The sequence below is a fragment of the Spermophilus citellus genome, assembly GCF_964194105.1.
Source record: "Spermophilus citellus genome assembly, chromosome: X".
Classification (NCBI taxonomy): Eukaryota; Metazoa; Chordata; class Mammalia; order Rodentia; family Sciuridae; genus Spermophilus; species Spermophilus citellus.
The window spans coordinates 128,786,104-128,813,500 of record NC_138190.1 but is presented as its reverse complement, the minus strand read 5'-3'; the positions used below and the strand labels follow the sequence as shown (position 1 = coordinate 128,813,500).

The window sequence follows — 27,397 nt, the reverse complement described above, 5'->3', positions numbered from 1 at the left end:
TTGTCCTTTCATTAACCAAGTGCCTTATCTAATAGTGCATTACCATTTTAAGGCAGAGTGTAAGGACTTGGGATTTGTCGTAAGTAGCAACAGGGGACAAAAATCCCTGAGAGTCAAAAGACTAGCCTCTGTCCCCAGCACTGACCCTAAGTAGCTCTCCACCTTGAGAAAGTCACCAAGCCTCTCTGAATCTCTGTTTTCTATGCTGTTAAATGAGGGACTGACTTTGCTGACTCAGTGCAAACAAAATAGCTAGACAACCCCCTATCACCACTATCCACACCAAAAAATGGAGCTAAAAACACGAGACTCTTTCCAGGTAATTTAGTACCACTGCATTTTAAGGGTGGTGGGCTGGGGAGATGAGTTTTGCAGGGGGAGAAAGTAATTCACATCTCCCAAGATAGTGTTTATAATGGTCTATTAAGAACACATTTAAAAGAAATGGTCTAATTTCTATAGTCTTCTACCCAGGACAGCAGGCCAGTTCAAAGTGGTTTTTGAATAGGGCCATAAGCAAACCCCTTTCAGTGAAACCTAAAGCTGTGTTGCAGAAAGCAGAAAAGTGGAGTTTTCCCCTAATACATTTAAAAATGGTCACTTTACCATTGCCAAACTTCATTACCACTCCCAAGAGCTAAAGTTTCGAGATTAATGATCCTCATCTCAAAGAGGTGGCAGTGATTGCTAAAAGAAAAAAATCTCAGCACATGCTATTTACTATTCTGCATTCTTTGAGAATTAATGTCAATAATTCTGTTGAAACATTTTTCAAAATAAAGGATGGGGTTTTCTAATTGTCTAGTAAAAAAAAAAATCCTAAGTCTGAGTCCCCAGAGAAGAAATCTGAGTTTAAATCATTAACACCACAAATCTCGGATAATTGTGGAGTGTTTGCAAGTTCCTTAATCAGAATGGTATGTCTGAGTGGCCTATTTTAATTTGATCACACTGATTAAGTTTCTGTAAGCTAATATATGTTGCATTTCCAATTCAATTAAATGAGAATCTCCTGCCATTACTAGATATTACCAAAATGCCCTGATGGGTGAAGACTATGCTTAGTATTTTCAATTGCTACTGACTTCCTGATTATATAATCTTTGTATTAAATGAAATGGATGAAAGCTCAAATTAAATTCAGCAAACTTTAAGGAGTAAATATGTTTTCCCCATACTTTTGGTATATTTTCACCTCAAGGTGTGGAGCATATTAGTTGGAACTCATTGATTACTTTTAGTGATAAATTTTACAGGGCTCTCTCCCCACATATACCAATTCCTAGAATACTCTATCCTGTTCGAAGGCACTGTAACTGTGTGTGATGAATTGGTGCTCTCTCTATTATATATGTATTATAGTTGTGCCTCTTTCAGCTGTAGATAAGAGCTATCTTATGTAAATGCAATTGATTTGTAAATGTAAATGCCTAGTTGGGTCATTGATCATCCTGGTGATAGAAGAAACAGAACAATTGGGGGAGGTGTGAGAAAAACTGTCTAGGGACAGAAATGAAGAAAATTGCTAAGTGGGTAAGGGATTGAATAAATGGAACTGGAGAACTTTGTGGAGGGGGCTGGGATAGAAAGAAAAGCCTGGAAGCAGCTGGGAGAAGCCTGTTGGAGCTGCCTGCTGGCTTGTGCCTGCAGAGCCCACCAAATACCTTGGTTTCTTAAAGTCCTAAGGACTGACTACACAAATAGAAATGGGCCTAGTCCCTGTATACTTGAAGGAGAGACTGAAAAGGAAAGTCCAACTGATGAAGTGGGACCTGGGCACTGTGGGTGCCTGTCCTTTGCCTATGCATGGTAGATTTGAATCTCCCAAATGTTAGTCAATTTCACTAACCCCCAAAAGTTGTGAGAGTCTTTTCTGTAAATAGTCCTTTGAGGTATATATTAGATTTTTGTTACTGTAACCAAAACACCTGACGAGAACAATTTAGAGGAAGAAAATTTAATTGTGGCTCATGGTTTCAGAGCTTTCAGTCCCCAGTTTCATATCTCTGGGCCTGAGGTGAGATGGAACATCATGATGGAAGAGTGTGGCAGAGGAAAGTTTCTCAACTCATGGCAGCCAGGAAGCAGTGCTGGGGAGTGGAAGGGGCTGGAGAGAAGATAATACCTTTCAGTGTTCTGCTTCATGTAACTAGGTCCCATCTCCGAGTGGTCCATTCAGCCATCATTGGCTTAATCCACTGAGATCAGAGCCCTCATAATTCAATCCCTTCCCAAAAGTCCTACCTCTGAACACATGGGACTTTGAAGAAACATTCCAGATCCGAACCATAACACGGTGCCAGTCTCGTGCCTCACCTGGAGAAAGATTGAATAGACATAATGCTGCTAATTCACATGCCCTAACATTTCCTTCAATTTCTTGGGTAGTATCAGGAGGGAGGCGAGCCCAGAAGTGAACACAGGAACCATGTGGGTGAGAGTGCCCCGGGAATTTTCTCACAATATGTTAAGTCCTTTTTATGGAGTCTAGATTTCAAAACCTGCTAGAAGCCAAATGTGTGACTCACAGAGTAATAAAGCCCTCTAAATCAATTTGCAAGACATCTTGAAGATAAACAAGGGGAAAAGGCTTTCTATTTTCGTCCCACTTTTTTATTTTATATCCCGCCTACTTCCAAAAAGGATTTGAGATAACTTCCAAAGACATTCTTACTCATGCCTAAGAGTACTTAAGGACTATTTCTGAAAAATTGAATCCGTGTATACCATATAAATAAAGAAGAATGATTATATAGGAACAGGAATATATCAGGGCTCTCTTGTTTTATAATAGTCCGTGTTGGGGGAGTGGTTAAGTGAGGATTATTTGGGGCACTTGCTCCAGCATTTGCACTTTGCAAGTATTGCTTTTGCTCCTAAGAAAATTACCCTATCTTGTGTCCTGTATCTGCAAGGATTTTTATTTGCTTTCTAATAAAGGTTGTACTAATAAATATGAACCTGTGATTACTAGAGGCTTATTAACATGTCAGTTGTCCTAATGCTCAAAGGATTGCCTATAATGGTCAAGAGAGAGATTTGAGGCCCAAAATAATGCTGGTAAGAGCTGGGTCCCAACTTGTAAAGAGAGTATGGCCTAGTTAAATAAAAAATAATAATAATGTATCAAAATCCAGGGGAGAGAGACAAGATTCCTAACTCCAAGAGCACTTGGGGCTCAGAGAAGTTATATAGTTGGAGTTTGTGTCATAGCAGAGCTTTTTGTTGTTGTTGTTGTTTTGGTGTCAAGGATTGAATCCAGGGGCACTCAACCACTGAGCCACATCCCCAGAGCTTTTTGGTGGTGCCTAGTAAGAACTAAGAAAGAGGAGACAGGGCTCATGTGGATGGGTTTGTATGAAAGGGGCGAGGGGAGAGAGCATCTGCATCTGCCTTCCCCCTCAGCCTCCTCCACACCTGTCCATGCATAGCATCCCTGCCTCTTTTTCATCTTACTCTCTCCTTCCTTCTTGTGCTTTTCCTTTTTCCCCTTTGTCTTTTCTTTCCTGTCCTGGCCCACTAACTTCTTTTTCTTCCCCTCCATCTTCTCCATCCCTCCAGGCTCTATGTGTCTCATTGTGTTTCTCTGCTGAGTTTTCTTTGCTTTCCTCTGCCAGTTTTTTTTCAATAAGTTGCCAAATCAGCTTAAATAAGGCCAAGAGGGGAACCATGGGACTCCTCAATTCTATTTGGACCCTGCTGGAAGGTCCAAAATGCTCCTAGGTAGGCATGGTCTACCCAACTGTGTCTCTAGCTCCCATCTTCCTTACCCACCACACCCTTTGGCTTTAACCTTGTCAGTTTACCCTCTGTTTAACCATTGTTAGGAAATGCACAAAGCTGTTTGTAGCAAAAGGCTTAATGTGGCCAGACGGGATGGTGCACACCTGTAATCCCAGTGGCTGGGGAGGCTGAGACAGGAGATCGCAAGTTCAAAGCCAGCTTCAGCAACTTAGCAAGGTTCTAAGCAACTTAGCAAGACCATATTTCAAAATAAAATATAAAAAGGGCTGGGGATGTGGCTCAGTTGTTAAGTGCCCCTGGGTTCAATCCCTAGTACAAAAAAAAAAAAAAGGCTTAATGGGGAGGCAGGAGGAAAGTAGAGTTTTGTCAATGCCTTCAGGAGGACAAGAAAGCCTTCCTACAGTGGGCATAGGAGCACTTGAGAAAGAAGCCAAATAATACATTTGACTAGAGAGTGCTTTTTATAAAAATTCCTTTAGGCAAGACAATTTAGATCAAGAACATGAACTCTGCAGCCACCCTTTGGGGGATTCAAGTTCAAGCTCTACTGCTTACTAGCTAGCTGCATGACTTGAGGCAAGTTGCTTGGACTTTCTGGGCCTCAGTTTCTTCATCCATACAATGAGGATGATAATACTAGCACCTGCCTCATAGGGTGATTGTAGTAATTGAATTAGTTCATATTAACCACTCAGAATCATGTCTGACACATAGTAAAAGGCACTTGCAATAGCTGAGTATGAGAGCATCTTAGAATTCTTTGGGGCCTTTTAAAACTGCTTGACTCATGTGTCAGACTTACTTGTAGGTTTTGTACAGAATGCGTATCTTGGTACCTGCAGAAGCTTACCCAAGACTGCAAACAGTTTTCTCTAAGACATTTTCTTTTTTTTTTAATATTTATTTTTTAGTTCTCGGCGGACACAACATCTTTGTTTGTATGTGGTGCTGAGGATCGAACCCGGGCCGCACGCATGCCAGGCGAGCGTGCTACCGCTTGAGCCACATCCCCAGCCCCTCTAAGACATTTTCATTGTCAAGGGCACTGGCACCCATCCTTTGCCTTGGAACCATATGGTTTGCATGTGTACTTCCATGGGTCCTAGTATATGAGGACCAAGTGAAAACTGCTCATAGCCTGGCCAAATCTGACCCTGAATGGCCAATTCCCTCAATATGGTCATGGAGATCAGCCACACCCCTCAGCTTAGTTGACTGTGTTTATCATTCTGAGATCAAATATTGAACAACTAGATAGTTCTAGAGTCCCAGCTTTCTGATGTCATTTAACATTGAAAATTGCAGCTGGAAAAGAACAAAAAAGTGCTTGGGTTTAAAAACATAGAGAACAAGCAAATTGTAGGCAGATATGGAACAGTCTAATTTCAATTTTGTAATCCTTCAGCTTCTAGTTCTATCTAATCTATACCTCTGCCTTCTGTGGCCAGTTAGCAATTCCAGGATGGGGGTGGAATTCTCAAACTCATTTGTCTTCTTTCGTTTTCATGGCTTTAACCTGGCAGCAGTAGAGGAGAGGGGGATAGGAATAGCTCCAGTCTTCCAGGCCAGGACCAAGTCAGAAGATGTGTTGACCCCATCACTTGATCATAGAACCTGAGGCTATGTCACAAGTTTGGCTTGTGAATAGTGAATAGCTAACTGGCAGAGCCATTGTAGTCCTGGAGCCTGGGGAGGAGGTTCTCAGAGCTAACTAATGTTTCCTTAAAAGATCCTGAAATGTGTGTGGGGTAACACATATTTTATCATAGTTATTCTGGCTCCGCGAGTGCAATGAAAATGTTAGCCTTGGCATATCAATCGTGTTTTACAGATGACTGTAATTTCCTGAATGTCAAAACTCCAAATTTTTCTACTAAGCAAACTTTTCAGTGGCAAAACAGATTGCCTCCATAATGTATCACTGTGGGCAGGAAAAATGAAATCTTTATGCACTGTATTATGAATCAATGAGGCATTGAGATTCTTGGAAGGGTGAGTGGACTCTGGAAAATGAAAAACTGCCGCTATTCCATCTCTACAAACTGCTGTTCAGGGAATGGAGGCTTCTGTGGCATTCAGCGTGTGGGCCACAGAAATATCGAATTCAAGTGGAAACCAGTTCCTGTCTTTCCCTGCATTTTGAGGGGTGAATGTCACTGTAAATATAGTGTGAGTCAGGTCATTTGACAAACCCTTGCCCAAAGGCCTCCTTGTGTGATTCCCTTTGCTTCTGAGATAATGGTTCTGTTGGGTCATTGCACATTTCATTAAGAACAAAATATTATCACCAATGAATAAGTGTGAATATATACCAGGTGTCTTGCACTGTGCTAAGCAGCCTACATGGGTTAGCTCATTGAAAAATCACACCACTGCCAGGTGGGTGCTTAGAGAAGAGGAAAATAAACCTTACCGAGATTAAGTAAAACAATCTGAGGCCTGCTTCTAGAGCTTTCTGACTCCAGAGACTCTGAACTGTGAAACAGTTATCCATGGTTGGCTTTGCAACAAGATTCTGGACCAGTGGGTTACATGAGAAGAAATGAGACAGGTGGGCCTGCCCTCTCTAAAATGCCCACAGCCTCTGAGGGAAGAGAAGTCTCAGACCTAAATTACAAAGTCAGATGAACAGGGTCCCCAAAGAGAAATCCAGATAATGCTGCCCAGAGGCTTAGAGGAAGGTATGGCTGTATCATTTGCAGACATCAGGAGGAAGAAAGCATATAGTACAGCCAGCCCTCCATATCCATGGGTTCTGCATCTGCAGATTCAACCAAACACAGATGGAAAATAATTCGAAAAACATGACATCTATACTGGCCATTACAGACATTTTATTGTCATTATTCCATAAACAGCAGAGCATAACAACTATTTACAAAGCATTTGCATTGCATTAGATATTATAAGTAATCTAGAGATGATTTAAAGCATTCAGGAGGATGTGCATAGTTTCTATGTGAATACTATACCTTTTTACATAAGGAACTTGAGTATGTGTGGATTTGGTTATCCAAGGGGGTTCCTGGAACTCTTCCGTTGTGGGTTGCCTACATACTGTTTGGACAAAGAAATAGAACACTCAATGTTGTGCCTAGAGGCAATGGCAGGAGCAAAGGCTAGAGTGGCCTTGGGAGGCACAAGGAGAGAAGTTGGGTTTGCTCGGCATATGGGGGTCTGTGTGCAGGGGACCATTGACAGGATGAAAGATGAGACCAAAGAAATAATTTAGTGAGAAATCATGAACATTATTCCATTACAAACCAGTCTGCTAATTTTCCCTGCAAAGCCTTGGACTTTTACCCTTTATGTCCCTGCTTTTGTGTGTATTTTTAAACTAGAGATTCCTGCTGAGTCCTCAGCCTCACAATAATTCTGAGGCAGCCAAGTCTATCCTTGGAGTCCTCAGTGTTCTGGGCCTCCTTTTCTTTCCTTAGAACTCAATGCTCAGCTCTATAGTGCCCTGCACACCCCTTCTCCACACTACCGCATGCCTGCTTCTGTGTGGGATCTGATTAGACCCATAGAAAGGGGTATCTTAGAGGTCATTTAGTTCATCCCTCATTTAAATGACTACTGAGTCTAAATGGTTTATGAGCCTCCTCTTCCTATTCCATATCCTAGCCTAACACACACCCATAGAAGGCAGATCTTTTCTTTTCCATATTTTTATTGGTGCATTACAGTTGTACATAACTGTGGGATTTGTTGTTACATATTTGTACATGCACATAAGATAACAATATAATTTGGCCAATATTACTCTCTACTATGAAGGCAGAACCTTAATCCAAAGGAATAAACATATAATATGGATACCTGGCCACTGTGAAAGGGAGGGGTTGTGCTTCCCAGCACCCCTGAAATTATGCCACCCCATGAGGCTGGCTCTAGTTGCACATCCTGTTAGGGTGTTTCAGAAAGCTCTGCACAGTGTCACGCAAAATTCCTTTCATTCTAAAGTAAAATAAGCAGAGTGCCATGGAGTAGCGAAATGAGCCTAGATGTCTAGACATGGGTTTAAGACATTGTAACTTGATCACTTACTAGCTATATGACCTTTCACCTCTCTGTACGCTAATTTCTATGTCTACAAAATGGGCTGGACCTGTCTATTTTAAAGGCATGTCATGAGGAGCTCATGAGAAAGAAAGAAAATGTGCTTTGCTAAAAGATCTTTGCCATAGAGAACTTTTTAGAAAAGGAGAAAGAGGGTGTAATCCTATCAGATAGTTTGGGAATAATAGCTCTTTAATCCTTAAAAGTGAACTGAGAAATATAAATATTTTTGATGAAGAAGCTCAGGGGTGACTCACTCAGCTCCTGAACTGGTACACCGAAATGCAGCAACACTGGCCTCTTCAAAATGTACCTGCCTATATTTCAACTGTCAACACATCCTTTCCACCACATACAAGGTGAAGGTTGATGTATTCTCCCTGTACACATTTCTAGTAACACCTTAACTCATGAATGCTAAATGGAAGAAGGTGGAGTAGGAGAACAGCACAACTTCAAAAATAGCCCTAGGGAAATCAAATCTTGTTTTAACTTCCTGTGTTCATGACTGATTCATGGCTCTGAAAACGGAAAAAGTTTGATCACAACTGTCACCGAATGGCCTCATTTTAAATTCCTTTGCTTTCTTGGAGCAGAAAGGAATAGGCCTCCTGATTATGACTATTGAAACAGTCTTTGGTTGGCACACAACAGCTAGTTACCTGTGGGCTGGGATTTCAGAACAGGCCCCTACCCCGTGGCACTTGCCCTGCTACTACCTAAAGTTCCACCAAAAGTGAAGAAGGTAGCTCATCGCCCCTTGAGAAATGCCTCTTTAGAATAGAAATCCCTCTGGGATGACACAGGACACCTCAGTAATGCTATTTTTTCCTAATCCCTTCCTTTCCAAATCTAAGATTTTAAGCAGCCAAAACAGAGACAGAGAATACAGTGGGGAAAGGCTGGAGGAAGGAAGAGGTACCGGACAAGAGATGGACAACACAAGGAATTTTGGCTCTTAAGGAATGTACAACCTGGTTGACAAGAAGAAACAAAGAGATATGGGCTGGGGTCTGGGGTTGTGGCTCAGTGGAAGGAGTGCTTGCCTTGCATGTGTGAGGAACCGGGTTCAATCCTCAGCACCACATATAAATAAAGTTACTGTGTCCATCTACAACTTTAAAAAGTTAAAAAAGAGCAATATGGACTGTTCAGATACCCATTCGGTGCTTACTGTAAAGAAGAGTAGTGCAAAAGCACGGAGTTTGGATTTAGAAGACCTGGCTGCTAGTCCTAGACGCAATGCTGAATAGGTTGCTATTAGTCCTTCCTTCCTTTATTTTTCCCCTTCCTTCCTTCCTCTAGGCCCTGATGTCAGTGGATTCAGTGAATTTTCTTTGGAAGATCTTTCTGTAAAACCACTGTGGGAAGGGGGATTCATTTAGAGTAATTATCTATGGCCTTAAATTCACTTTGATGTTGGCTGTGATCTCTGAGAATAAACCTCAGAGTGAAAGACCAAGTCAGGAGGGAAAGCCCTGTAGGTGGTTCATGAATCATGTAAGTGAACATGACTTTCCTTTGACTTGTCTTTGTAGTCAGTGATTAATGGAAAAGTCCAAGGATGGAGTTCCCCTCCAGCATTTGCCTTAGGTTAGGAAGTCAGGGTCCAGTATCTCCCAAAGTGTAAAATAAAGGTGTCATGTCCATCCATAACAAAAAATAAAAAGAATTGTGTACTGTTTATGCTTTCACCAAGCAAAATGATATCATGACTTATATTTCAAAATATGCCTAGTTGTCTGAATACACTTACAGCAAGTTTTCCCATTCTGTCACGTTTTGGATAGGTACTAAAATGTCTTATCCCTAGGATCCAGGGCATTACAGTGTGATGTTAATTTTTGACCTGAAGGAGCATTCTCTGAGCAGAGAGGAGATGCTGGTGGGGTCATTTTGCCCCTGGCTCACCAATGCTGCCCCACTGACTCCTTAAAAAGGAAACACAGATGTCCAAAGTCCTCAATGTGCACCATGAAAAATAAAGTTCTGGTGCACAGAACTTATAGAAGTCTAACAGGTTTTCAGCATTAGCATAACCTTCCAAATAATTATTTCTACTCAAGCAGGATCTTCATGTATTTGGTGACCCCTTCCTATACTCACTGCAGGGTAACATCAGATCCTGTAGGTAGAGCGGTTGGTGGCAGATTAAGAAGTTAATTTTTACTCCCAATATTATTATTGTAAAGAAACAAGGCTGTGTCTGTGACTGTATGTCCTGCTTATTTCCATACACATGCGCCACAACCATGGTATTCAGTAATTATGCCTTTTGCAGCCTGAATACCTGAACAGAAAACTCTCCCAGGGAAAGGAAGCATGACCCTGCCAGTCCTGGAAATTCTGAATGGCTCCGATTCTTTACAGTTTCAATGGTTAAGGAGGTCTGCTTTCCCCCACAAAAGCCAGGCTTTGCACCTCATATCTCTCAGTGCCTTAAAACAATATTAGAGCTCATTAAAAATCAACCTAGGCTCAAGAAGGGCAGCCTTTATTTAGGGGGAAACTTTTCCCCTGTGGTGTTCTGGAAAATTGCACAATGCTGAGAGCAGCCATTTTTCTTGACTAGATTTCTTCTAACGTTTTCTTTATGGAACACTTGAGGTGCCCACCTCTCAGTCCCTGTACAGCAGGCCCAGGTGAATAAATGAGACTGGCCACAGCCACCTCAAAATTGCCTCAAATAATATTTATTGACTGCCTGCCAGGTAAAAAAAGGACTGTTACTTGATTCCTTGTCTCTGTGGAGGTCCCTAAAGAAATAATTCCATGAGTCTGCATTTCTCACAACTTGGACATGGCAGGAGAATAAGCTATCTGGTTTCCACATCTGTGGAATGGGAAGTTTGGGCTAAATTGGCTGTCAGCTGCACCCCCACCCCTAGGCCCTATAGCCCTGAAGTGCTGTAATCCCCTCCTCTTAGGATCCATAAGGGTCCAGAAAAACTGCAGAATCAGCCCCCTCATTTCACATTCTGGTATATCCACTTGCCCCTACCTTCAAATTTCCTGCTCCCATCAGGCCACACGTGTTCCTGGCTGATGGCTCCCGAGGCTGTTTTCAGGCCCAAGTGTGGATGAATAAGCAGTGGGTGAGAGCAAAGAAGCCAGAGACCCAGGTGCATCTGGCAGTGTGGCTACAAAGACCAAATAGGGCATTCACTAGGGTGGTGGGCAAGAGTTTGGGCTCAGTTGTTAGACAGACTTGCCAGTCACTAACTAGCTCTGTGATCATAGGAAGGTTGAATAACACATTTCTCCTCAATAACCTTAACTGTATAATTACAATAGCAACAGCAATAACAATAGTAATTAATGTGTTGAGTGGTATGTCCCAAGCATATTTCTCAGAACCTTATATATAGTACCTCATTTCATCTTTGTAAAGATTCTATGACTTTTCCCACTCTCTAAATTTGGACAGGATAACACAATATGCCTAGTTGTCTGAATACACTTACAGCAAGTTTTCCCATTCTGTCACGTTTTGGATAGGTACTAAAATGTTTTATCCCTAGGATCCAGGGCATTACAGTGTGATGTTAATTTTTGACCTGAAGGAGCATTCTCTGAGCAGAGAGGAGATGCTGGTGGGGTCATTTTGCCCCTGGCTCACCAGTGCTGCCCCACTGACTCCTTTTAGCTTGGTCTCGGTTTATAAGAAAATGTTTAATTGAGCCAGGAGCAATGTATCAACTCTGGACAACCTAGATGTTGCAATAATTGGAACTGTAGGCAGGGTGAGGAAGATATATACACCTGCTTTCAAAGAACTTCGAATTTAGTTGGAGAGATTAGACTACAATACAGTGCAGGTAAGAGGTAATCATAGGATATAGCTAAGTGCTAATCGCATCATCCAGAGAGTAAGTACAAAAGTATGTCAGGGAGGAGACAGTACTGTGTGCTATGGTCATCATGGAAGACTTCCTGGAGGAGGAGGAGGAATATGGCAGGGCCCTAAAGGATAGAAAGGAAATGATTATGTGTGTACACACTCATGAAGGCAGGGGTGTCTGTGGTGGCAGGGGGGAGGCACTCTGATATTAGCAGCCAGCACAACAGAGAGGACACTATGTCCTTTCTTTGCATGTTCCCATTCCTGAACTGAATGTCATGAAGGTACCAATTGTATTGCTTCCTAGTTGAGACCTGGAATATACATGGTAATTAAAACACAGGACAGAAACAATGGATTCCCAAATCAAGAGATACTAGGAAAGATCACCTAAAGAGCAAAACATTAACTATTGAAGTCACAGTGGGGGTACTTAGCAGTTTCCATCACTTCCTTCTGTTCCTAGGGCTTGGAACGTAACCATTACTCACTTCTGCCTACTCTTGTTTCAGGATTGGAAGAAGGAAAGGAAACAGCTATATCTCTGGCTGCTTCAAATGTCAGCCCTCAGGGGATGGCAGTTTGATAGAGGATGTCACTAGAAACCCTCAGTATACTGAGAAGTACCATGCAGGGAAGGAACAGATCCTAAAAGGGAAATCAGGAAGCTTGAAATGGTTAGTTAATCAGTGACAAAACTAGTCTTCATGTGACTGAGGGTAAAATATATCCCTCTGTGGGACCAAGTCTACCTTATCTATATACTGAAGGGGTTTTTTTCCTCTAAAAGGTCTTCTCCAAAACACCTTGAGTATTAATGAGCTGAGACTCCCAAAATAATTTTAGAATGCTAAAAATTTGGGGCAGGCAGTTTAAGTGGCACACCTCTTCATGATGACAAGTAATTGACTGGATTCTGGGTAAAGGCTGGTGACCATGGGTCATAAAGCCTGGAGTTTCACATCTTATTAAAAAACAACTTATGCACTATTTGTAAAAGCCCTTAGATTTATGTTCTCTGGAACCTCCTGGGCTTTGGGAAAGAGGAAAGGGATTTCCTTTAAAAAGAAGTAGATATTGCCATGACTGATTATGTGAAGAATTCCATCTTGATTTTGAAATTAAAGACACTTGAAGTTGTCTTTCTTTTTCATGAAAACAAAATATTTTCCTTCTTTATAAAAGAAAGCAAAGGAAAATGGCAGAGAAAAACATTCCTGTCTTTAAGGAAAGCCCACTGGTGCAGAACACACACAGATAGGTTATCTTTTGGTTAATCAGATGGGAAAAATCAATTCATTAAGATGTTATTTTATATACACAGAACTGTTTCTTAGAGTAAGGTAGGAAGAATAGCAGAAAACTTCTACAAGGAGAATGGAGTAGTCATATGTCACTTAAGGATGGAAAAATCTTGAGACACATGCCATTGGGCAGTTTTGTTGTTGTGATATAGCATACCACACACTAGGCTATGTTATAATCTTATGACACTGCCATCATATATATGTCCTTTCTTGGACAGAAATGTTGCCTTGCAGCGCATGACTACAGCTTGTTTGAGTTGGTTTTGTGTTCAGTAGATGTTCTGCTGGGATGGTTATGCTCTGCTAAGGAGATGAATTAATCCCTTGAATGAACCAGTGAGAGTCTTGGTTGTCCTATAGACCACTTAGCTCCTAAGGATTGGTCCTGCTTCCCACCTGTCATGGGTTGCCCAGGGAGCCTGGCTGAGTCAGGAGCCCACAGCATTACCTTAAAGGGGAAATGGAGAGGTTTAATATCCAGGTCATTTAGGTCTTTCCTGTGCTGGGAAAACAATCAAATGAAATCAAGGCTGTCACTGTTTGTGTTGCCCACTGTCTGTATATGGGACAGTTTACTCTTCTTACTATATAAAACATGACTATTAAGCCACAAGACTGTTGTGTCAGTTGGACCCAAAGCAACACATCCAAATGAGCATCCATCCACTTCAAAGTAGTCCCTTTGCAAAGCCCCATACAGCTTTTGTGAGGCTTTTGCCACTGCTGATCACAGCATTTATGGAACTCCTCTTTGAGGACTGCCAGTATATAAGCCACACCGGAAAAGCAGTTAAAAGAGCAACTCCAGGGCTGGAGGGATCCGGTCCCATTGGAGGCATGTTTGTCTTTGATTCAATTTACTATAGTTTTATTTAGTCTGTACTCACATATTAATGTCATTTGATCTGAAAGTCATCCTCCTTGTTTTGCCTGAGTTATTTACATGCCATGGGAAGATCTGTGCAGTTGTTTTAGACATTATTAGCTTAGGATGGAGACCAGACCTTCAGCATTAAAGACTCAATGTCATACACAACCCCCACTGACTGCAGAGTGTACTTAGGACCACCAACCACAAATCTTATTTTTCTACCATCCAGCATTACTACAAGAACGAGGTGTGAAAAGGCTGAACTTTCAAAAAAATCCAAACAGTGCTACAGGTATAATAAAATGTTCACTCCTATTGATTTGGGTTAGGAATTTGTTTCCTTTCTTAAATTAACTTTTTATTGATCACTCCTATGACCTTAACTGCTATGAGTTTGCTGGCCTTCTTCCATTAAAAAAAATGACATTGATATTTATTTCTCCTTTGAGTAGTGCAGGGAAAACCTTATCATGGCCCTCTGTGAACCAGTGGTCTTAAAGGAAAGGAAATGTTTACTGCATGATCTTCAGAACGTTTTGCCCAGGCAAAGTTCCTTGGACTTTTCCCTGAACAGAAATGGTCATTCCCAGGTTTTCTCTAAGGAATATAAGGAGGAGCTGTGACTTACTCTTGGTCCCCACTCTTCCTATGATCTCAGAGAGACTTCTGATCTCTGAAGTCACATGCTTAAGACAGTAGTTCTAACCTGAATGTGTGTATGCATGTGCACACATCAGAATTTCTTTCTTTTTTAATGTTTATTTTTTAGTTGTAGTTGGACACAATATCTTTATTTAATTTATTTATTCTTATGTGGTGCTGAGGATCAAACACAGGGCCTCTCATGTACCAGATGAGTGTTCTACTGCTGAGCCACAACCCCAGCTCCATACACATCAGAATTTCTAGGAGGAATTATTAAAACACAAGTTGCCAAGATCTGAATCCTGAGTTTCTAGTTCAGTAAGTGGACCCACCAATGTGCATTTCTAACAAGTTCCTACATGATGCTTATGTTACTGGCTCTGGGGCCACTTTGAGAACCACTCCTTTGGTTTGTCTAAATTGAAGTCCCAAGGTTGTGTCCCAGAGCTCAGATGGGAAGAATAGAGTTTCTGGAGTCAGAGAGAACTGTATTCAAGTTTGAACACCTCTACTTTAAATTAACTCATGACACTGGATCAGATTATTTCTTTTTCTCAGTTTGTTCATCTTCATAATGGAAATAATATATGATTCACAGGATTTGGGGGAATGAATGTGAAAGTGCCAGATATAAAGTGTCCCCAGGTCCTGGCTGTACAGTTGGTGTCCTTTCTCTTAGCAGTCATATCTTTCCCCTTTGTGAGAGCTAGTGAGTTCTTTCAAACCTGGTTGAGTGTGCCATTGTCAATTAATGGGGGTCTGCTAAAAATATCCACCCTCAGCCTACAACTATTCCCTAAAGTTACATTGATTCTCAAAGGCTACTGGCAATCTAACTTGTGGGTAAGTCCTTGCCTCTCTCAGGGTTGTCATTTGCTCACCTTTAAAGCACAGGACTTGACCTAGCTGATTTGCTGTCTCAAAGATGTCTTCTTGCTCTGGCAAGTCTGAGATTCTGTAACTTAGAAATCAGGAATTTCTTTTAGAATAACCTGTTAAAATAAGGATGAAAAAATGGTTCTTGTTTTTATCCATTCACTTATTTTTAAGATCCTTAAACTTTCCAGTCTTCTTTTCAACCTGTCTACTCTACAAAAAGTCAGGTACAACAGCTCAATATTACTAGCTTTCCTTAAAATGTTCCAGCGCAGGTATAAAATGGTCTATCTGTTATTTAATAGTGACATCTAGTGGCTTTTCCTTATCAAAGAATAAGATACGCATTTTCCTATTAGCCTATCCTGAGCTCTGCTGCTTCTCCTGCATTCATTTAATAATCTTTTATTAATCACTTACTTCATGTCAAACATCATACCACACTCAGAGGAGCTTATATTGATAAATGATACATGTGCTGTGCCCTCACGGAGCTCTCATTGTCTAGTGGGGGAGGCAGAAAATTCCTTAGATAATCAGAGCATGTTCTGATAAATCTTCCAATAGGAGAACATCAGCGAAGTTGGGGCAGAGAAGGCAGAACTGATTTTTCCCAGGAAAGCAAAATCACTCAATGTTTGTCTCTATGAAAGAGACAAACATTGAGTGAAGTTTTGAAGTAGTTTGTAGGTGATCTCTGAAGGAGAAATTGAAGCCTCTCAAAAGAATGGGTACTATATATACAAACACAGGGGAGCCTGTAGGGTACTGTTTGGGGGAAACTCCGAAATTTGAGAATATTATTTTGCAACACTAAGGATTAAACCCAGGAATACTCTACCACTGAGCTACACCCCCAGTCCTTTTTATTTTTTATTCTGAAATGGTCTCACTAAGTTGTAAGGGTTGACCTCAAACTTATGATCCCCCTGCTTCAACCTCCTGAATTGTTGGGATTATAGGTGGATGCTACCATACCCTGCAAGAGTATTGTACATTCCTGGAGCATAGAGCATAGAACAGAATTGTTCAACCTTGGCACTGTTGGGACTGAATGATTCTTTCTTGTGGGAGTCTATGAATTATAGAATGTTTAGAAGCATTTCTAGACTCAACAACCTGTTAGATGCCATCAGCAACATTTTCTCCCCAGTTGTACCAACCAGAATATCTCCATGCATTGCAAAATGTCCCTGAATTGGAACCCCGGTGCAGATGCAAGATTCTTCACAGTTGAGAAAGACTTGGGTACAGGGGATTCGCTAGAGTTGAGGCTAGATAGAAAGAAAGGTGGTTGCTGAGTCCCACAAGGCTATGTCTAACACTTGGAGGAGTTTAACCAGGGAAGGACATATTAGATATCTATCACATAGGGCTGTAGAAGTGACTTGGGACTGGAGACCTAGAAGTGGGCTAGGATACTGTTGCAGTGATCCAGTAGAAAAGTGATGAGCAATGGGGACAAGAGCAGAGTTGAGAGCTATTATGATCTAGAATAATGCTAGGCGCAGTGGTTCATGCCTATAATTCCAGTGGCTTGGGAGGCTGAGGCAGGAGGATCAGAAGTTCAAGGCCAGCTTCAGCAACTTAGTGAGGCCCTAAGAAACTTAGTGAGACCCTGTCTTTAAATTAAAAAAAAAAATAAGTAGGGCTGGGAATGTGGCTCAGTGGTTAAGCGTCCCTGGGTTCAATCCCCAGTACCAAACAAATAAACAACAAAAAAATCATCTAGAATTAGCAGAACTTGGGGAATGTTTAGATGTTAGTAGGTGGAAGAAAGGAGTCAAAGATGGCCCCTAGGATTCTTGTATGAATATCTCTTTCATTGGTTGCTGTCGTCACTTGCTTAGCAGTGACAAGAATAAGTTGGTCTAAATTTGTAAATTTTACGAAGCAGGTTTACTGTGCACTGGTTACCAACTTGGGTGAGCCCACTGAGACAGAACACACTCATATATGACAAATGACATAAATTGGATTTATTAGTTACAGATAAACAGCAAGGAACAAAAGCAGCCTAGGATCCATTGTGAGCCAGTTGTACCAACCAGGTGGTGCAAGCTTGTAATCCCAGCAGCCAGGGAGGCTGAGGCAGGAAGATCACAAGGTCAAAGCCAACCTCAGCAGCTTAGCAAGGCCTTAGCAACCTAGTAAGACCCTGTTTTAAAATAATAAATAAGTAGAGCTTAGGATGTGGCTCAGTGATTAAATGCCCTGGGTTTAATTCCCGGTACCAAAAGAAAAAAAAAAAGGGGAAAAAAGAACAAGAAAAAGAAAGAAAGCTGCTTGAGACAAAGGGAGTCTCAACTGTGCGTGCTCTACATGCTTCATAGCTGAGGGACCTGAAACATAGCCCTAGGCTTTATACCTAAGGGTCACTGTGTCTCACTAGGCAGAGCTTCAAAGGACATTTTAAAGGGTGTCTTGGACAGTTCATCCCTGACTCTAGATGTTATATTCCCTAGGAATGAGAGAAACAAGGCCAAGGCAGTTCCTCCCCATTTCAGAACAGTGCATCTTTAACACAGTCTGCCATTATTCTTAAGTGCTATGAGTAAGGAGGAGGGAAAAACTGGGCCAGTCCAAAGCCACCTAGAGAAACTGCCCTGCAATAGAAGTTGGCAAACCTTTCACTGTGTTGTTCAGTAGAGGTTCCATGGGCATACAAATGCACTGAACAACCAACAATTAAATAAACCCAGGTAACTGATGGAAAGCCATGACTCCAATTTCCAAATGTGACACCCAGTCATTGTAATTGATACATCTGGTCACAAGATAATCCTGTCCAATTATTGCCAACTGAAACAGGCTGTGTATGATTTTCCTGGAGCTGAGCCTGCCTTGCTCCTTTAAAATTAAATCAGTCTATTCTGTAGCACCCTTCAGGTTTATGTCAACCTGAAAGGAGATTTCTAACAACTACCAGAGATCTGCTCTGGTCTGTGTCTTGTTCTGTTTTGATCATTGCCTGGCTCCTACAGGCATTGCCAACTAGAACAAGAAAGTATGGTGAAGATATTTGGGGATATAATCAGAAACCAGATGCATTTTGACAGGCTTAGACTTACTCTAACAAGAAGACATTAAGCAGGGCCGCAAATAACCTGCATCAATTCAGGACAGTGTAGATTGGGTTTCAAAAATGGTATGTATGTGAAAGAGTGAGATGTTTTAGTTTACTCTGGGTGTCATGACTGCCAAAAGGGTCCATATGATCTGAGGCCACCTGAAGAGAACAGTGAGGTGAGAGAGGTGATGGACTGGCCCTTCTTGTTCCTTGTCAGATCATGCCTGGAGGACCATGTCCCAACAAAATGGAATGTATTCAGAGACAAACAGCAGGGTAGTGAGAGACCTTAAAGCAGTATAAAGAATACTTGAAAACCATATTTAGCATCAAGAAGAGAAGCCTCAGGCTACATAAATGCTGTTTTCAGATATCTGAAGCCACACAAGTAGAGTTAAAAACAGATCCCTAAGTAAGACTTAGGGGTCTGGAACTACCACTTTTTGTTACCACTCCATATCTCTATCTTAAGCCCAGATTGCTGCTCTCTGTGTATTCCTTCAACTCTCTCCTTAGAGGTCCTACGGGCACCTCAAACTTTTCTCCAGAGACCTGGGGAGCATGTTTAACTCCCCCACCCTTATTCTCTCTTCCATTCAAATCTTAGCTCCTAAATATTTCTCTAGTCAGCCCCACATCCTCTTTCTACCTTGTATTCGCTAGTAGCTTCTTTTAAAAAATATTTATTTTTTACTTATAGTTGGACACAATACTTTTATTTATTTATTTTTATGTGGTTCTAAGGATTTAATCCAGAGCCTCACATGTGCTAAGCAAGCACTCTACCACTGAGCCACAACCCCAGCTCCTCTAGTAGCTTATTAATTAGTGTCCTTAATTCCATCTCTGCACCATACATAATGACCTTTCCAAAGCATAGTCTTTTTTTTTTTGAGAGAGAGAGAGAGAGAGAGAGAGAATTTTAATATTTATTTTTTAGTTTTCGGTGGACACAACATCTTTGTTTGTATGTGGTGCTGAGGATCGAACCTGGGCCGCACGCATGCCAGGCGAGCGCACTACCACTTGAGCCACATCCCCAGCCCCCCAAAGCATAGTCTTCATGTCACTCCCCTGCCTAAAACCCTTTAAAGGCCTCCATATTGCCTGCAGAATTAAGTCTTAATTCCTTTTAAATTTATTTTTAATTAGCACATAATTGTACACATTCATGGGGTGGAGTGTGATACTTTGATACATGCATATGAATTCCTCAATATGACAACTGAAGCAGGCCCCTCTCCTCTTCAATTCCTCTACCTCTCAACTCTACATGAGACTTTTTAATGCACTTCTCTCCCACACAACAAGCTGGTTTGCACCTCTGGTTTCCTGGAAGACAGGGGCTGCTAGGGCCCTTTACATTCGTGGAATCTCCAGAGTTATTGTCACCTAATTCTAGGTAGCTTTCATCACCAGGGCATTTTACACATGAGTGTGTGTGTGTGTGTGTGTGTGTGTGTGTGTGTGTAGGCCCTGATCTACTCTCTTTGCTGCAGTGTTTATCCCTAAGGTGTAGAGATTGACACTGCCCACATTGGGGCAGTCCTTGTCTCAGGTGGGCACTAGGCAACCTTCAGGACAAAGGTGTACTGGAGCCACACATGCATAACATGAGAGACTCTGTGAATATCTGTCTCTGTCCCTCTGTGATGTCTCCTCTCTCTCCATGTGGGTGTAATGCATATAAAACATTGATTCTGACAATGGCAGTTGGGCTCTCTGTGGTCTAAAGGACAAGAAGACTTTTAGGAAGGAGATCATCAGATTTGCACTGTGGTGCACTCTAAGATTTACCAGAAGATGTCACTGTAGGCTTAAGCCAGTAAAACAAGTTAGGGCAGGAGGACTATCAACTAAGCATGAAGGTGACTCCATTATGGGACTTTAAAACACTCAGCAGCCTCCATTACAATGCATGTCTGGAAAAGCTGGTTAAAAGATTAATCCAAATGTGTCACTGGACTAAGTAAATCTATTTTTTTCCCAAGAATGAGACTAATTGCCACTACACTATTGCCTCAGGCCTAACACAAAGGCTTGATAAAGGTGTCTGAATGAATGAGCAAGCAAGCAAGTGAGTGAATTATTGAGTGAGTGAATGATTGAGTGAGTGAATGATTGAGTCAGGGAATGTGAAAATAATGAGTGCAAGGAGGGATCTGTGGGTATAGTAGTCATCTTCACTGGTCAAGGCCACTAGGGGATAAAAGCTGCTACTCTTTAGCAGTAGGTCTTTACAGAGATGAATTTGAGTGGCACCAGAAAGATCAAGTCCTAGGAAAAGTTCAGAGAAAAATGAAAATACTCTTAGTCCTCACTCCAAGATGCTTCTGTGCCCCATGTTTATTCCAGAAAAACATATGAAGTGATTTTTTTTAAAAATACCATCCTGTGATTTTTGCAAGACACTTGGAATATTATCTAGAGTTTTTATGTGACGAGGCATGTCCCCAGCTCTCTCCTTTCTCTTCTCTGAAACACTTCATTAAATAAGCAGTTTAAGGAGTCTCTTGAGGTTCTGCTTTGTGTCAGCTTTAAAGACCAATGTGAAAAGCTAGAATGGATAGGAAAATGGTTGTAGAAATATAGGACAGAGGCTTGGTTCTAGAAAACAGAGTTTAAGTGGAAATACAAACAAATAATTATAATTCAGTGTCAAATGTATTTTAAATAATGACTAAGTATGGAAGTGCTATGGCTCTATAGAGAAAAAAAAGTAATGGCAGTAGTGAGGGGCAGGATACATTTTCTCAAAGGAGATGTGGTACTTGAACTTGGACTTGAAGGATGAGTAGAATTTTCTAATAAAAGATGAAAGCTCATGCCAGGCAGAGGAAACACCATGTACAGTTTAGAGGCATGGAGTATAGGTCCCAGGAGGCCTGAGATGCTGGAAGCCAGCATCCAGGAGGAACATTTCCTCAGAAGGCATTCACTCAGTCAGGTGACCAAGAAGGTTCTCTCTGGCTCCTCACCATCATGCTTTCAGATAGGAATGGATAAACTTCAGAGAAGTTGCTAGCCATTCCCCAGACTTCCTTTAAGAAACTCAATGCCAATATGCAGTGTTTATTGTTTTGCTTCCACAGTATGCTGTTCTATGATCTCATCATTCATCCATTGGACATAAATGGAAATTAATTTGTCATAAGCTCAATTACAAGATCATAGACCTTGACATTTCTGGAGTGTGGTACATATGCCCATACCTACTCTGCATGGGTGTGAGTCTGGTGTGTGGTTTGAATGTTTGCCAGTCTGCTATTTGAGCAAAGAATTTTATCCATCTGCAGCATGAAAGGAAAGATAACCACGCAGCAAAGCCTCCATATTTGCTGACATTTATGTGTCCTTTCAGTGGGTAAAGAAAAAGAACACTGTGGAGATGATAGAGTTAACTTTCCTCTCCTGGAAATATTCTCATGTGAGAAAAGGTTAAAAGCAAGGTAGTCACTTGCATATATGCTGTGGGCAACTACCATGTCTATTTCAGTCAGTGACTAACCACAGTGTTTATTTCTGGAGGCTCTGGGTTGTTCTGCCTATATCTACATTCCATTTCCATAACGTATGAGCCATGATGTTATGACAAACAACCAGAATCAAGAGTATCATATCAAAGACTCTTTCAATGTGATTTTGGTTTTTTAATAAGATTTCCAGATTAGACTGGATATTCGAAAAATGCTTATGCATATTTAATAAGAAAGATTAGCATTTGAGCTCACTTATCAACTCCATTTCAGTTCATCAAATCATTTGCTTCCATTGAGTCTCCATTTTATAATCAGTTAGTGTGGGTTTAGTGTGGGTTGAGGGGTGCAGAGTATGAAATAACATGGTTGCATACTGAACTGATGGCATCGGTGGGAGGATTTTGTCATTGGTTGGAGAGAGGAAAAACAGGAGAGGAGAAAAATGGAGTGAAGAATGACAAGGCCCATGACTTGAGTCTAACCTTTGTATACCTCTTTGAACAAGCTAGTGGGATTTAGGGGACTATAGTACAGTTCAACAGGATTCATGCCACCAGCTCCCTGTCATTCACAGTTTGCTTTCTTTGCTGGCCAGTGAACACCACTTAAGCCATGCACCTCCCCAACTCCACTTCAGTCACCAACATCTCTGACATTTGGTCTTTGTGCTTTGTCTATAGGAACTTCCACTATATCACCATCCTCCGAGATCCAGTATCCCGGTACTTGAGCGAGTGGAGGCATGTGCAGAGGGGGGCCACTTGGAAAGCGTCCCTGCATGTCTGTGATGGAAGGCCCCCAACCTCAGAAGAGCTCCCCAGCTGCTACACTGGTGATGACTGGTCTGGCTGCCCCCTGAAAGAGTTCATGGACTGCCCCTACAATCTGGCCAACAACCGTCAGGTGCGCATGCTCTCTGACCTGACCCTAGTAGGCTGCTACAACCTCTCTGTCATGCCTGAAAAGCAAAGAAACAAGGTCCTTCTGGAAAGCGCCAAATCCAATCTGAAGCACATGGCGTTCTTTGGCCTCACTGAGTTTCAGCGGAAGACCCAGTATCTGTTTGAGAAGACCTTCAACATGAACTTTATTTCGCCATTTACCCAATATAACACCACTAGGGCCTCTAGCGTAGAGATCAATGAGGAAATCCAAAAGCGTATTGAGGGACTGAATTTTCTGGATATGGAGTTGTACAGCTATGCAAAAGATCTCTTTTTGCAGAGGTATCAGTTTATGAGGCAGAAAGAGCATCAGGAGGCCAGGCGGAAGCGTCAGGAGCAACGGAAATTTCTGAAGGGAAGGTTCCTTCAGACTCATTTCCAGAGCCAGAGTCAGGGCCAGAGCCAGAGCCAGAACCCGAGTCAAAATCAGAGTCAGAATCCAAATCCAAATGCAAACCCGAATCTGCCTCCGAATCTGATTCAGAATCTGACTCAGAGTTTGAGTCAGAATTCGAGCCAGAAGGAGAACCGGGCAAGCCCCAAGCAGAACCCAGGCCAGGAGCAGCACGAAAGCAACACCAGCAATGGCACCCATGACTACATAGGCAGTGTAGAGAAATGGCGTTAAATGGCTCTGAAAGGCTTGTGCACACTTCTCCCAAAGCGCCACCAAAAAGATGGCATATCTTAAAAGATGAAAATGTCCAAACACATCCTGATTCCTTAAGTTTGGAAGTTAAAAAAGGTTTAGATGTTGCCTTTACAGTTGCCTTTCAATTAAATGTTATGCTGTGTGTGGGTAAAACAGATCTCAATATGTAATTAAATTGTCTTTTTTTCTTTTGGTTGGACTTTTTATGAAATCCAAAAGCCAAAAGAAACTCACCAGAAATTGCTGTGTAGCTAATTTAAGAAGTTCTTAAATTACTTATGGAGGCAAAATGAATACACAAAATGTGACCATTTAACATACAACTGAGAAATGGAATTTAAGTGATTCCTGATACACTGTTAAAACCCAGTTTTGGAAACAAACCCTTTTTCCAGTGGTGAGCATAACTATAAATATCAAATGACTAAAAGAAACACAAACCTTTCATTTCCTTCTGATTTTAACAAGGAACCTATTTAAATAGAACAGCAACTGATGATAAATTTTACCAAAGTGTAGAAAATTTGAAAATTCCTCTCCCAAACCTGGGTGGTTTTATGTAAAAATATTGGCTTTTCAAATAGAACAGGACTCATATCTTGTAATTTAAGAGATGTTTAAAATTTTAAACTTTTCTACCTTCTACTATTTAAAGGTTTTAAACAGGGTGTATCTCATATTAAGGAAAGAACATATTTTTTCCAAATGGAAGACCAGTGTAAAAATCTAATGTCCAGATGCTTTCAGAGCACTGTAATTTCAACAATTCTGGAATCTTTTTGGCGCTTCTTCTCATTCACTTTAAGGCTTCTCCGAGTTGTGCTCATTCCAAACAAACCCATGTATAGAATCTTTCTCCATCATCTAAATGGTGTGTTGCTGAATTAATTGTGGTATATAATCCTGGATTAAAGTCAGGACTTTCTTTCTATAGAATTGTCTTATCAATGTTTGTGTAGTGAGGTCCTTAATCAAGAAACTCTTGAACAGGACAATGTGTCTAAAAATATTGCTGAAATTATTCTTGATCAGATAGAATTGAACCTGAATGTGAATTGTTATTTACTTTTTGTATATCTTTATTGTATAATGTTTCCAGTTTGGCTGGCTATTTCTGGCCCATTAGTTCTTCTTTGTGTTGACAAGTTTGTAGACAATTATAAAAGCCAGTAAAGGGTAGAATAAGCATGACAATAGCCAGAGTTATTCTTCAACACCAAAAGCTGCTGCTTGATTCTTTGGGTTAACCTTTCTACCAGGTTTTCATTTATGAAAGAACCAAAGTAGAGGACATTCTACAGCAGAGTTAAGTATCAAGAACAATCAAGTGGAAGAGAGTAACATGGTTCTATGAGTCTACACATCATGTTTCTGGGTGGTTTCCATTTTATGGGTTTGGCTATACTTTTGCAAGAACTTATATTGACCTCTGGTTATCAAACAAGGTGCCTGGAAGTGGTACTCATGTTTTCAGGAGGGACATGCTTAGAAGTGTGACCATAAGATACATCTTGTACAATCTGCCCTTGTGCATGATCTGGTTTCATCTGTAATAATATGGCCACAAGCTGAGCAAGAAGCTGAATATTTGAGCTTAAAAATGAATTTTCTTGTCTCTAAGCTTGAATCAGTATTTCTAGATTTTGTTTTGTCTGACAGTGTTTCAGTCCTGGGAATTCTAAAACCTAAAATACTGGAAGTAAAATTTTAAAGAAACACACACACGTTGAAGTCAAAAGTGTTTTACAGTGAAACTATGTTGTGTGCATTGTGTTTTTAAAATACTCTGTAGATCACTTTGGTATTTTGATTTTGTTTAGTTTTAATTGAAAACGTTTGCTCTTAAAATTGACAGGTAGTTTGGGAAAGGAGGATGAAGCCCAAGCCAACGGAAAAGCTTGTTACAGAAAAAACAATTTGTATTATTGTTGTGGTGTGCATGGTTTTGCAGAGATTAAGTGCATTTTCTCTGTCTATACTGATTATTGTATATAGGGGATGTTATAAATACACATTTTTGTCATCATCATGTAAATCCCATGATTTCAACTGTAAACATCTGTTCAATGGTGTAGCTTTACAAACCATTCACTGATTTGTGTAATTTAACAATAGATATGAAATAAAGTTTAAATTACAGGCTCTGAGCAATTTCATCATTTCAAGATTTACAGCCACTAGACACTATGAGATCATAGACAAGAACAGAATTCTCTTTTCATAAGGAGTTTTCCTTTTTTCCTCTTGGCAGAAAGGTATGGAAACAAAATGGCCCATTCTAGTTCCCCACACTAAAATGGCCTTAATTTGGGGTGCTTTCTTCTGGAAGCTCATGTTTTCATTAAAACAAAATTGTCCTTAAAAGACAAGGTTTGCTATACAAATGAAATATGCATGTTTTAATTTGAAAGTTATTAAAGTACATACTTTACTATCTAAGAACATGCAGAAAGGAATAATAGCATTCTTAATTTCCTATCTCTCCCCCCTATGCACAAGGTAGAGGTTAAAGGTAAGCATTAGCAATTGGCTTTTTGAAGTCTTGAATATTAATTTCCCCTATTTCAAAGTACACATTTTTTCCAAACAATCTCTTGTGTTTAGGACCATGGGTGGGGATGATTTGTGCTTGCTCCTTTTCAAAGAGATTTTATATGTCAGCACCAAGGGGGGAAGAAAACTGCAAATATGGAAAGAGGTAAGTATATAAACTATGCTTATGAGGTTTATCTCATCAAATGTTTATTGAGCAATAATTGGGTGGGCAGGACTGGAGGGGTGTGGCTCAGCAGTAGAACATGCACACAGCATATGTGAGGCCCTGGGTTCAATCCTCAGCACCACAAAATAAATAAATAAAATTGGGCAGCCAAAGTTCTTGAATGTATGAAGGTTCCATGGCCCTTTGGAAGGAATGCAGAGGCCAAGATCTTGAAATATTTAGGAAGTAAAGTTGGTGTCTTTTTCCCTTGAGGACAGTTGGTACCCTTGGAGAGCTGGGCATTCTTCATGAAGTGCAGAACACATAGGAGACCTGCATTTGGCTTAAGGCCCCCAGATTAGGGTTGACAACTAAGAAAATGGGCTATTTGTGGTAGCCTCCAGAAGAGCTCTAGTGAAGTCACTAATTGATTCAATTCCCAAAGACTTGGGATTCTCACTGGGAATTACAGTCAAGTAAGAGTAGGCCTATGGGGTGGTAAGGGGAGTCTAAAAAAGTAATGGTTTCAATCCATGGGGGTGAGGTGTGTAAGGAAATAATAAAAGCATCACGCAACGGACTTCAGACAGTTGAAGTCTCAACATGGCTGAGACAGAAGAGAACCACAGAATAACTCCTGGTTGGTGATATACAATCCACCATTTTCTGGCATTATCTTTAAGACCCTCTTTTAGTCAGCTTTTTCATTGCTGTGACTAAAAGGGCCCAACCAAAACAACTATAAAGGAAGATCAGGTTTATTTAGGTCTCATGGTTTCAGAGGTCTCAGTGGATAGAAGGCTGGCTCTGCTCCTTGAGGCTTGAGGTGAGGCTGAACATCATTGTGGAAGAGTATGGTGGAGGGAAGCAGCTCACATGACAATCAGAGAGAGAGAGAGGCTGCGCTCACTAGATATAAAATATATACCCCAAAGCCACACCCACAATTCCTGCCTACCTCCTCCAGCCACAGTATACCTGCCTACAGTTACCACTCAGTTAATCACTATCATGGGATTAATTCACTGATCGCGTTAAGACTCTTACAACCAAATCATTTCTCCTCTGAACCTTCTTTCATTGTCTCACATGAACTTTTGGGGGACACCTCACATCCAAACCACAACAGACACTGTTCCTAACATTTGGAAGTTGGGAAGGAAGAGACTAGGGTATTCATTCAGCTCAAGTGGCTATTATCATGCATC

At 41.0% G+C, this 27,397-nt stretch overlaps 1 protein-coding gene across 2 annotated transcripts in view; it reads left to right on the top strand.

The window, feature by feature from the left end:
• HS6ST2 (heparan sulfate 6-O-sulfotransferase 2) overlaps positions 1 to 25,599 on the top strand; it is a 298,893-nt gene extending 273,294 nt beyond the window's left edge. For both annotated transcript variants that reach the window (XM_081277287.1, XM_081277288.1), the window contains one exon: positions 22,573 to 25,599. In XM_081277287.1, the coding sequence (XP_081133413.1) occupies positions 22,573 to 23,464 (892 nt within the window). In that variant the 3' untranslated portion in view covers positions 23,465 to 25,599. The remainder of the gene's footprint in view (positions 1 to 22,572) is intronic.
• Positions 25,600 to 27,397: the final 1,798 nt, after the last annotated feature.